This window comes from Sceloporus undulatus, chromosome 6, assembly GCF_019175285.1.
Source record: "Sceloporus undulatus isolate JIND9_A2432 ecotype Alabama chromosome 6, SceUnd_v1.1, whole genome shotgun sequence".
Lineage (NCBI taxonomy): Eukaryota > Metazoa > Chordata > Lepidosauria > Squamata > Phrynosomatidae > Sceloporus > Sceloporus undulatus.
The window spans coordinates 961,000-973,271 of NC_056527.1; the positions used below are offsets into that span (position 1 = coordinate 961,000).

At 48.1% G+C, this 12,272-nt stretch overlaps 1 protein-coding gene across 1 annotated transcript in view; it reads right to left on the bottom strand.

Annotated features, from left to right (window-relative positions):
* Positions 1–12,272, bottom strand: part of REPIN1 (replication initiator 1) — a 21,445-nt gene continuing 9,173 nt past the window's right edge. Inside the window, exons 2-5 of the mRNA XM_042471811.1 lie at positions 9,868–10,069; positions 5,910–6,036; positions 4,538–4,657; positions 1–2,989 (exon numbers count right to left, since the gene is read on the bottom strand). Coding sequence (XP_042327745.1) covers positions 1,476–2,989; positions 4,538–4,657; positions 5,910–6,036; positions 9,868–10,069 — 1,963 coding nt within the window. The 3' untranslated portion in view covers positions 1–1,475. The remainder of the gene's footprint in view (positions 2,990–4,537; positions 4,658–5,909; positions 6,037–9,867; positions 10,070–12,272) is intronic.

Below are 12,272 nucleotides of genomic sequence, written 5' to 3' on the forward strand. Positions count from 1 at the left end.
TTTCTTTCAAAATTAACATCTACGTCTTTATTTGTTTAAAAGAGTGTACAATTAGGAAAAACTGACCTAAGTGAAAACTGAAACTTGTTAGGGTCCAAAAACTGGGAATCTAGGAAGGAGAGTGTGCTTTCCTTGCCATTAAACTTCAACTTTAGCAAATTGGGAGCCTGAGATCTGACCTCTTTTCTGCACGTCATCCGCCCCAAAACAATCCCAGATCCATTTTTCTACTTCAGATACAAATAATGCCAAACCGAACAAGCGTGCCAAACAGTTTGCTCCGTCTGCATGCAGTAGTGCTGCATTAGTAGGAAAGTGGAGGAGGAGGAGGAGGCAGAGGTAGGAGAGTCGGACTGGGAGGCCAGAGCGGCCGGCATGGGTCGCCATGCAAGACCCACAAGCTCCTCGCCTGCATCTGGACATTGCGCAGAGACCCCTACAAATCTGTCTCCACAGCAATGAGGACTAGCAGTGCGCTTGCACATTTCCTTAAATTAAAGCTGCAGCTATCAATTTTAAAAGTAACGTCTAAGTGGAATTCATCCGTAGATGAAAGTCTATGTCAACCGTGACCTTCTCTGGTGGCAAGCATCTACCACACTTCGTCATCTGTGGAGTCCTCCTCTCGCACTGGTTGCCCCAAATCCTCCCAGCCCCTCTGCAAGGATCAGAGAGCAGAGAACCATTTTCAGCATGGTTCATTCAGTCGACTGGAAACTGCGGGAATCCACTTCATGTAACCATTGGTCCATCCAGCCCAATTCTGTCTCAGCCCAATCAGAGGCGCCATAGTGTGAACCTGGGACAATTTCAATGCAAAGCAGGTGGGATATGGCCTCTCACCCTCTTTTAGTGATGCGCTCCTACTTGCCCTGAGGATCAGGCTAAGCCCCAGAACCTGTCATCATGCCACAGTTAAAATGCGCAACATCACAAAGGAAAATCCTTCCAAATATGTGTCCTACGTGTTTCCTTCACTTGTTGTGTGCCCACAGCTCTTCCCCATACCATTGCAGAGCATAGGGGCTAGAAGACCCGAGTTCTGGTCATGCTTCTTTACCAAACCAAACGTTGTTTTGAGCTTGGCCTGCTGGGGAGGGGTCTCCCTCCTGGGTCCTTCCAAGCCACTGCCTTTGTTTTCTTTACAAGAGCATTGAATTTATCAAAGCAAAAGTCCAAAGATGTGGAATCGCAATGTGTTTGTGTCCCTTGTTCTGTTGGAAGATTTGCAGCAGAAATGTCAAGGAGCATCGTAGACCATTTTGAGATGATTTGGGGAAGGTCATGTGGAGCAGGGAGACAAAGGCCACTTGCAGGGACCAAGATGCTATGCCAAGTATGCACTGTCCAAAGCTGAAGGAAGCAGCCAGGAGGAGCGCTGGCCGTTGCAAAGGGTGGAAAGAGGCAAGTGGTGTGGAAGGGAAGGCCAGTGGACAGACGGACAGGCTGCCATTTCAGGAAGGGCCCGCTGGACACTAGTTGGGCTGCGGCTGAGTCTGTCGAGCAGGGGCAGCGTACCCCTGTCGGAGGGCGCCCTCTGCCTCGGCTGGGGTGACATTCCGGTGGCTGCGCTGGTGGGCGCGCATGTTGGAGCCTTGGCTGAAGACGCGGGGGCAGAGCGGGCAGGCGTAGGGCTTCTCGCCCGTGTGGAGGCGCTCGTGGGAGACCAGGTTGGACTTCTGGGAGAAGCGCTTTGGGCAACGGCTGCAGGCATAGGGTTTCTCCCCCGTATGGATGCGGATGTGCGCCACCAGGTATGGCTTGCAGCGGAATTGCTTGGCACAGACTGGGCATACAAAGGGACGGTCAACAGCCAGCATGGGCTGTGGTGGCGGCGGAGGGTGCAGGAGGCCGGGCAGCTGCGAGGGGAGTGGGGAGTCCCCTTGTGCGCAAGGCAGGTGGACGGCAGGCACAGGGGGGCGCGGTGGGGTCTGGAAGGCCTCTGCCCCAAGGTGGTCCGCAGTGGGCCGGGGTCTGGGGAAGGCTTCCCCATTGAAGGCGTCCAGCGGGTGGTGGGGGGCCGGCAGGGGCTCTCTGGCATGGATCTTCTGGTGGGAGATGAGGTTGGGCTTGTGGCGGAAGCTCTTCCCGCACTGACCGCAGACGTACGGCTTCTCTCCGGTGTGGATGTGCTGGTGGGAGGCCAGGTAGGCCTTGCTGCCAAAGGACTTGCCGCACTCCTGGCACTGGTAACGCCGCTCGCCCGTGTGTACTTGCCGGTGGGCAAGCAAGTTGGGTTTGTGCCGGAAGCTCTTCCCACATTGGTTGCAGGAATATGGGCGGTCAGCAGCTAGCTGAGCCAGGGCTCCAGCCTTGGGCACAGAGCCGGCAATGCCTTCAGCCGCCATGTGGGCCATCTGGTGGGTGACCAGTTCCTCCCAGCCGTGGAAGCTCCAGCCACATTGGTCACAGATGAACTCACCGTTGCTGTGGAGCCCTGGGGCCTGGTGGCCGGGTAGGGGCTGCGGCCCGTAACCAAGGGCCCAAGGGTTGAAGCCATGTGTGGCAGCGGCTGGACCCTGCTGGTGCAAAGCCATCTCGGACCAGAAAGGGATTGGCCCCTCGCCCGGAGCGCAAGGGAAGGGGCTGCTGGCGCCGGTGCCCGGGTGGCCCTCCTGAGGCACTGCCAGGTCAGGTGGCGGGTGGGAGGAGGACCGCCCTGGGCTCTGGGGGCTCAGCCGGGGCCACTTCCGCACGTGGAGGCGCCGGTGGGCAGTCAGGGCCACCCGTCCCAAGAACCTCCGTTGGCACTTGGGGCACTTGTAAGGCTTCTCCCTCTTCTGGGGTTGCGGCCTTTGAGTGCTGTCAAGGGATCCTTCGCCAGTGCCAGGCGGCCCCCTTGAAGTCAGGCTCTTCTCAGGTGCCTTCCCTGCAGGCCTGGATCGGCGAGGGCGCGCCCTTTTTAAGACCTTGGATTCGGATTCGGGAGACTTTGGAGTGTTGGGCTCCCCACTTTCGTTCTTCTTCTCGCTCACAGATTCATCTGCAGCTGTGAAAAGATGGGTGTGGGAGACATAGTTTTTGACCTCATTCAATTCAAAGACCCTCTCCTCAGCAGACAACAAGATGCCTGTGTTCCATTTAACTAGCCCTGAGCTTGGGAAAGTTTCTCTTTGGGGACTAACATTTTTGTAAATATTAGGTTGCAATTTCCAGAATCTTCACAGCCCAAGAAACTTGGATATTTGGGGGAATTGCAGTCCCAAAAGCCAACTTTCTCAGCACTCAGCACTAGCCCTTCCAGCCTCCTTTCCTCTCTCTGAAACCCTGATTTCTGGAGACCTGGCCCAACACTCAAGCCACTGCCATGCTGACACCCTATACTTTATTCCCTCTATATAAATATTTAAATGGTAAACATTTGGATGAAAAAGAACTGTATACCGTGTTTATTAATCATGTGTGATACATCACAAGCTAACTGTTATGGATCAGTAATATAATATTATCAGTACTATCTTTACAGATTGAGTCCCTCTTGTGCAAAATGCTTGGGACCAGAAGTGTTTTGGATTTTTGGAAGATTTGCATATGTATAATGAGCTGCCTTGGAGAGGAGACCCAAGTCTATTCATTTATGTTTTCTATATACCTTAGGCATACAGCCTACAGTTAATTTTATGCACAACATTTTAAACAATTTTGTGAATGCAACAAAATTTGTGTACACTGAACCATTAGAAAACAAAAAAAAGTGACTATCTCATCCCCCCCATGAAACAAGTTTTAGATTCTGGAGTACTTGCACATACATAATGAGATTGTCTTGGAGATGGGACCCAAGTCCAAGCATCAAATTCATTTATGTCTCATATGCCCCTTATATGGCATAGCCTGAAGGTAATTTTATACATAATAGTTTTAATTATTTGGCGCATGAAACAAAGTTTCGGCACATCTGAAAGCAAAGGGGTCACTATCTCAGCCACCTACGGTATGTGGACAATTCTGGGTTATTTCAGATTTCCTGATAAGAGAGACTCAACCTATAGTTTTATCATAATAAACAAATAAAAACATGTGAAAAACTGGGGCACTCTTCTATGTCATAGTCCTTGCCATGAGAGTGTCCTGGGGCGCTGACCCTCTGAGCTTTGTCTCCACTGGCCATCCATCTCCTAAACTAGTCGTTCCCAGCCTTTTCTATGTCCCACACTCCTAGGAAATGCTTGATTAAGGTTTTCATCCCATATAAAAGTAGTATCCACATTTGAAGATGAAGAAGTCCAATTTCTAATTTTGGAACCACAAACTGAACCACGTACAATGCTGCAGGTGGACAGACTCAGCTTTAAAAAGCACATTTTTAACTCGGGGCATGAAATGCAAATCTAAACTGAGCAATTAGATTCTAATTCATTCAGAGAAAAATATAGAGTGATGACTTGTGACTCGTCATTCGGGAAGACAGTCCACTCTTTGTCGCACCCCCTGAAATCCCATCTTGCGCTCCAAGTTGGGAACCCCTGCCCTAGACCTTCAGGCCAAGGGCAAGGCCAGCCTGCCTCGATTTCAGTGGAGGTCCCAGCATCCTTACCTGGGGAGTCACCCTTCTTTAAGAGTTCGCTTGTCCCTCCAGGATTGTGGGTCTCTGCAGCACACGGCGCTTCCCCTCGCAGCAGCCGAGAGAGCAGCTCAGGGATGGAGAGCAGACACTCTGCAAGGGGAAGAGACGGACAGGGACATAATGGGACGCCTGGGCAGCAAACGCCAGCCCTGAAGAGGAGGAGCAAGAGGAGGACTGCTCTTCCAGCAGCCTCCGGGAGCAATGCGCTACAAGTCCAAAATTAAGCCCCACAGCTAAAAGGACTGCGCAAACAGACAGAATCCCAAAACATTCTAGGGAAATAGGTTGCAGAATGGGGGGAAGGGGAGATCCTTGGAATGACAACTCCCAGAATCCTTTGACCATTGTGGCCACTGGCCATGATAGCTGAGAATGGATTCTGGGAGCTGTAACCCAGAAGAAAAATTAGCTTCCTCATCGTCAACAATTGCATGAAATTAACTCTCCTTGCTCTGTTTTGGATCCAAAGCAAACTCTTTCCAGGCTGGCCTTGCACTGTGGCCTTTCCTGTTATGCATGCGCAGGCTTGTGTGCATACATACACACACACACACACACACACACACAGAGTTTCAGTTTCCAGTCTCCAAATATCCTGCGCTTTAATTCATTTGATTCAGCCAAATATTATGTTTAAGCTGTTCTAGCAAATAGCCACTTTGAGGGGAGGAGGTGGGCTGTACTGGAAATGTCCCCCAGACTCTGACTTTAGCCAATTAGCTTTTGATTAGAGATGCATTAATTTGGGGAAAGAGAAAGGATCCGTCACTCCCAGGAATATTGGTTGGAGCAGGGGAACAAACTGTATTATGACCCGTTCACACTGCACAACGATAGCACTACGAATGCGGTTTAAACGTCAGGGCAATATCATCCTATGGAATCCTGGGATTTGTAGTTTAGGGAAGGCTGTTTCAAATCCTCAGGCAGAGAGGTCTAGAACTACGAACCCCAGCATTCCAGAGGACGCAGCTGTGGCAGCTAAAGTGGGATAAAAGTGCTACAATGGTGTTGTGTGAACATCTCGCTGGTGAGCAGATGGAGAGGTATGTGTTTTGGACTGCAGCTCTCATAACTCCTCATCATTAAGCCTCCTGCCTAGGGCTGAAGGGAGTTGTAGGCCAACAGCACCCGGAGGGCCAGAAGTTGCCCTCTCCAGCTTTGGGAGGGACGTAGCTGCCATTTTGTTTTATGCCTTTTGTCTTTGGATTCCTAACCTGCCCCTTCCTTCGGACGCAGGGTGGGTCCCCACAACACCAAACCACCAAAGGTTTAAGGGCCTCCGAGGGTTCCTTGCTCAGGTCGGCACCAACGGGAAATCAGAAGCCGGGGGAGACGTTACCCAGAGAGGAGACCAGCTCAAAATTCTCCGCCATTACGTCTTGGTAGAGCTCCTTCTGCCACTCCGCCAGCTCTGCCCACTCCTCGGCCGAGAAGTAGACTGCCACGTCTGCAAAGGCCACGGGAACCTGCAATGAGGAGCAGACCTCGATGAGCGCCTAGACCCCGAAGGTGGCAACCACAAACCCCCATGTGGAGGGAAAGCCCTGGGAGAAGGGTGTCCACCTCTGCCTTCTCCTCCTGGTCACCTCCTGGACAAAGATGCGGGTGAGGGCAGCTGGGGAGTGAATATTGCAAGGTGAGCCACAAATTACTAAATGGACCAATAACAGTGAAGGGGGACACAAATTGCAAAATGGGCCACAAATTAAGCATGACATAAACATGACATGTTTAGATTTGGGTCCCCTCTCCAAAATTTCTCTTTATGTCTTTGCACAAACTGCAAAGTGGGCCACAAATTGCCAAGGGGGCCATACATTGCTGTCTGCCTTCAAGTCATTTCTGACTTATGAAGACCCTAGGGCAACCCTATTCTGGGCTTTTCTTGGAAATATTTGCCCAGGGGTGACTTTGCCATTGCCTTCCTCTGAAGCTAAGAAAGTATGGCTTGCTCAGGGTCACCCAGAGGGTTTCATGCCTGATCTGGGAACTGAACCCTGGTCTCCAGAGTTGTAGTCCAGCACTCAAACCACTGCACCACGCAGGCTCTATATACTGTATACTGTACAATATACAAATTGTATATTGCTCCATGTATTGCAGAGGTGGCCATAAATTATAGTGCACAAATCATAGCTGGGGGCATATATTCCAGGCCCTAAATTGCAAAGTGGGCCATAAATTGTGGAGTGACCCACATATAGGTTGAGTCTCCCTTATCCAGAATTCTGAAATACTCCAAAACCCAAAACTCTCCACAGAGGTGGCTGAGACAGTGACACTTTTGCTTTCTGGTAGTTCAGTGTACACAGACTTTGTTTCATGCACAACATTATTAAAAACTATTGTCTCTAAAATGACCTTCAGGCTATGTGTAGAAGGAGTATACAAAACATGAATGAATTTCATGTTTAGACTTGGGTCCCATCTCCAAAATCTCTCTTTACGTCCATGCAAATATTCCAGAATCCAAAACACAAAAATCCCAAACACTTCTGGTCTCAAGCAATTTGGAAAAGGGAGACTCAAAGCATATTGCAGTGCAAGCCATAAGTCTTAAGAGAGTGGTAAATATTTAAAAGCAGGCCATAAACTGTTGAGGCCAAAGAATGGACTGCTAAGCTTCAGGAAGGTAGCTGCCATTGCAGGACAGCTTATATCTCAAGAGGCATCTTCTGGAATGTATAGAAAGCTGCCTTTGATCAGAGCTTGGAAACATTACTTTGCCAGACAACCAGTCCCAGCATCCCCATTCCACTAGGCCTCTTGGCCTTGGAGTGAGTGTGACCAGTAGTCCATCCAGCCTGGGATGGCCAGCCTTCTGGACCTTCCTTGGCCTAGCAGCCGAACTCTGCAACCTAGAGAGCTTTTAATACATTTTAAATTTTTAAAGCATAATTGGTTTAACCTTTTAAATTGTTTGATTGGTTTTGTGTGTGTGTGTGTGTGTGTGTATATATATATATCAACATTTTTAATGCTTTTGTATGGTTTTAAATTGCGTTGTTCTAAATCGCTGTGCGCCACTTCGAGTCCCTATATTGGGAGAAAGGCAAAATATAAGTAAATAATAATAATAATAATAATAATAATAATAATAATAATTTATATTTGAAAATTTTAATGCTTTTGTATGGTTTTAAATTGTGTTTTAAATTGCTGTAAGCTGCTTTGAGTCCCTATATTGGGAGAAAGGCAAGATATAAGTGATTAAAATGATGATGATGATGATGCAGGAATTAAATATATAAATAATAATAATATAATAATAATAATTAATATAATTCCTTCCCATCAGAAGAGCATCTCCAAGGGTCAGACGCCAGCAAGCGGTCTGCTCACTTTCTTTAGCAAATGGCAGCTGCAAAAGAGACCCAAAACCAGAACAGAGGGACACCAAAGAGCCCTGTGAAACCTTGAAGATGACCTGATTTTCGACAACTGGCGTCGGTCTGTGGAGTCGGTTTTGAGTGAAAAGGGAAACACAGCCCTGTTTGGGGTTGGAAAAGGAATAAATAAAACCTATAAGTCTTAAAGTCCCACAAGACTCTTTGCTTTCCTGTTTTCTTCTTTTGCTGCCAAAGACTAGGTTGCATCCTCCACAAAGGCTGCAGAAGGAAGCATTTGTGTTCATTCTTACCCATGTTTTCCTACTACAGGTAACTATCCAGCCCCAGCAGCTCCCTTGAAACACAAACTATCCAGGGGAATAAAATAGTACAGTAGTTTATTTCAAATAAAAACTGTATTTTAACGTATCGGTTTTGCATTGTTTAAATATACTTTGGGCTATCTATCTATCGATTGATCTATCTATCTATCTATCTATTGTAAGTCACTCTGAGTCCCAGTTTTGAGAAAATGGCAGGATACAAATATACTACTAATATAATGATGATGATGATGATGATGATCATCATCATCTCATCATCATCCTCATCTCCTCTGGGAGAAGTTGGGCTCATGCAAAATTGGATTTCTGCTTTATCAGTTCCTGCCCCATCTTAGGCCCGGTTCAGGTGCCAACGCCTTTAGGCCCTGCTCAAAATAACCATAGTATTATCCGCATTCTCAATCCCACTTTGGGATCACTTGGGAAGTGCAGGTGGCCTCGGGAGGATGCGCCTGTTTCCAGCTGAGTGTTGTTCGGTGTGGATGTCTCCCCCAAGGACTGCCGTCGGAGTCTGCTTTTAGCCTTACTGCAAAAAACAAGCAGAGAAATTGTTTTTCTCCCTTGTTCCGGGTGGATCAGGCCCTGTTCCTGATCCCAGGGTCCCTCCATAAATCATGATAAAGTATATTTATAATAAGTGAATAATGCAATCTGGCCCCACTTTAACTTTCTTGTGTCATTGCACGGAATCCTGGGATCTCCAGTTTTGCAAGGTCTTTAGGCTTGACATTAGTGCTGGTGACACAGCAAACTCCAGTCGCAGTTGTGGTGGTTAAAATGGGTCAAACTGCATTAATTCTACACTTGCAGAGACAACGAAGGGGTGCTTTGCTCAGGAGGAGGCTGTGAGATTGCTAGGATCACACTAGTAAATAAGTAAGAACAGTAAATGAATTTAATGGCAAGTCATAATGCACTGAGCCCCTTCAAGTGCTGCAGCTCCATCCTATGCAACCGTGGGATTTCCAGTTTTACAGGCCTTTACCTTGAGAGAGCTGGTGCCACAAAACAAACTTCAGATCCAGGATCCGCAGGATGGTTGCCCTGGTTAAAGTGGGGCCAAACTGCATTAACTCTGCAGTGCAGATGCAGCCTGGCTGCAAAAGCCATGCAAGAAAGCCCTGCTCTAGGCAGACGGAGACCCTGTTCCTCCTCCTGGGGTCTCTTCCAGGGCCCAAACCCTGCCAGGCCAGCCCCCCTCAAAGTCTGGCTTTGCCCAAGGAAGGGCTTCCTAGCCTCTGGCAGGGCATCCATCTCAGGGCAGAGAGGAAGGAGAAGGAAAAAGCTAAAGAAAAGCAGGCTGGAAGCGGAAGGAGGAGGAGAGGTTGTTGTGTCGTTGTTTGGCCCCTTCTCCTTGCAAAAAAGCCCCCAAAGGGGTCTCGGGGGCAGGGACTGGGGGACCCCATTCCAGGGGATCTGCTCAGGGTGCCAAGGGTCAGAGGCAAGCATTCCTCCTCTTGCTCCTCTTTTCCCTTTTGGACCTTTGCAAAAGAGCATCCCCTTCTTTCATCCCCAAAAGGGTGGGGTGGGGGCTAGGAACCAAAAGACCCCCCCCCAGCCCCAGAGTTATTGTTGTTGGTTGTTTGTATTGGGGGGTGTCCCTCCTTCCCCCTCCCTTCCTCACCTGATCCAGGTGTGCTCCTCTCCTCCTCCTCCTCCTCCTCCTCCTGCCATCTCTGCGGCTGGAAAGGGCTGCGGGGGGGTCTCTTGGGGGGCAGGCACCCCCCTTTTGCAACCCCCCCACAGGGCCTCTTGCAAAGAGGGGGGGAGGAGAGAAGGGGTGCAAAGGGCAGCTCCCCAAAAGCCAGCCCTCTTCCCTTTCCTGTCTGTCTGTCAGGGCAGCCGGCTGCTCTTTGTTAGCCTTTGAAGATTACGCTCCTGGGTGGCCTCCCTGCCCCAGCCTCGGCCCCAATGCACCCTGGGAGTTGTAGTTCAGCAGGAGGAAGAGGAGCAGGCCCTGGGAGGAGGAGCCTTCCTCCTTTCTTCCCTCCCTCTGCCTTCCAAAACAAGGAAAACCATAAGAGAGAGAGAGAGAGAGAGTCCACAAGTGCAGCCCATCTTTGAAAGGAGAGAGGAGAACACAATAATCAGCAGCAGCAGCGCAGCAGCAAACGGTTGCAAGAGCAATGACCTTGCAGTCCCAAGAAGAGCAAAAAGGCAACAACCATAAGGCCACAATTAAGCTGCTACCGTATTTATTGTTGTTGTTGTTATTGCATTGCCAAAGCAGCATATAAGTAAAGCAATTGCAATCCCGAGATAGCAGAAAACAACAACAATAAGGCCACAATAATAGACAGCTCGTTGTTGTTGCATTGCAAAAGCAATCTATAAGCCAATAACAATTGCAGTCCCAAAGAAAAGCAAGAAAACAACCATGAGGCCACAATTAAGATATTGCTATTATTATTATTTGCTTGCAAAAGCAATAATTCAAATCCCAAGAATAGCAAGAAAACAACTAATAGTAGTGCTATGAATGGCAAATGGCAAGAGGCCCAGCTAAAAAGCCAGGAGGACCTTCTCTCTTGATGTTCATTGTAATTGTTTTCAGTGCCTTTATCTTTCTGAAATTGCATTTTATTCTTATAGAATGAGGGATGTCTTTTATATCCGTGACCATCTATTATGTTTTAATGTTCAGTTCTGTATGTTTTAATTGCATTCTTTTAATTATTATTTAATAATATAATAATAAATGCAAGCCACTCTGAGTTTCAATTTTGGGGGAAAGGTGGGTATAAATAAATATATCACTTTATTATTCATTGATGATGATGATGATGATGATGATAGACCTATTGTCCGTGGGATAGTTTACCTTGGAAGGTGATGGGTCTCTCTTTGGATGGTATTCATTTCTTATCTTTTCCTTCTCTCTTTTTTAAGAAAACAATAGGCTTCTGGGGAAAGGCCATATTCCCAGATGGACAAAAACTATTTCAACATAACAGCAAGACTTGGGCAAAAACACAACTGAAATTCTCCCCTTTCCATACACAGAAGACTATCGCTAAAGGTGATATGATGTATTAAGGTGACTCTTTGTATTTTGGGTTCTGTTTTGCATTATAATTTGTATAAGGAGTTTTTATTTTGGTGGAATCTCCCTCCTTGGAGGCTGTCTTTAAGCAAAGGCTGGCGGGCCATCTGTCAAAGGAAATGCTTTGATGGAGGTTCCTGCTGGCAGAAGAGAAGGGGTCTGGACTGGATCAGGGCCCTTCTTGGGTCTCTTCCAACTCTAGGATTCTATGATTCCTTCTGCCTTCCTAAATGATTTTGGAAGGGGAACCATCTTGTTTTGAGGTAAGACCCACGCTGGCTTTTGTTACTGAAATTATAGCCAACAAAGTTTCGTGGGGCTCTGTGGATAAGTGTGCATTGATGCCAGGTTAACATTAAAAGACACTGCCATGTTGTGCTGGAATCTCAAATGTGCAAGGGACCTTGTACCACTGTTGGGCAGAAGAAAAAAGGTTGGTAGGTAGCAAAGGCTTCAGGTGGCTGTGTGCTTGTGTGACGTGCAACTATCACACTGCTGCACCACAGGAAGAGAGTTGCGCCTCAGCACCTCCATGATCTGGGGAGGAATTTGGAGGAAGGCACAGCTCTCACAACCAACAATGGCAGGAGCCGCAAAACCTCTGCTCAGGTTCCTTGTGGGGACATAAAATGCTCCATGCTGGAAAAGCCCAGTCTGACCCACCAAGGCCTTGGACGGACACCACACTGAATCTTCACCTGGTAACACTGCGTCCAGTTCTGCGCACCACAATTCAAAAAGGACGTGGATGCCGGCCATGAAAAGCTTTCGATGACATGGAGCGTGTCAGAGGAAGGCAACCAATATGGTGAAGGGTTGGGCAACCATACAGCCCTTTGCGGAAGAGCTGGGTATGTTTTTAGCTGGAGAAGAGACGGTTAGCCCTGTTTAAATATTTGAGGAGGACGCAAAACTTATTTCTTTGCTGCTGCAATGGAGCAATGGATTCAAGCTACAGGAAAGAGACACCAGTTCAACATTAGGAG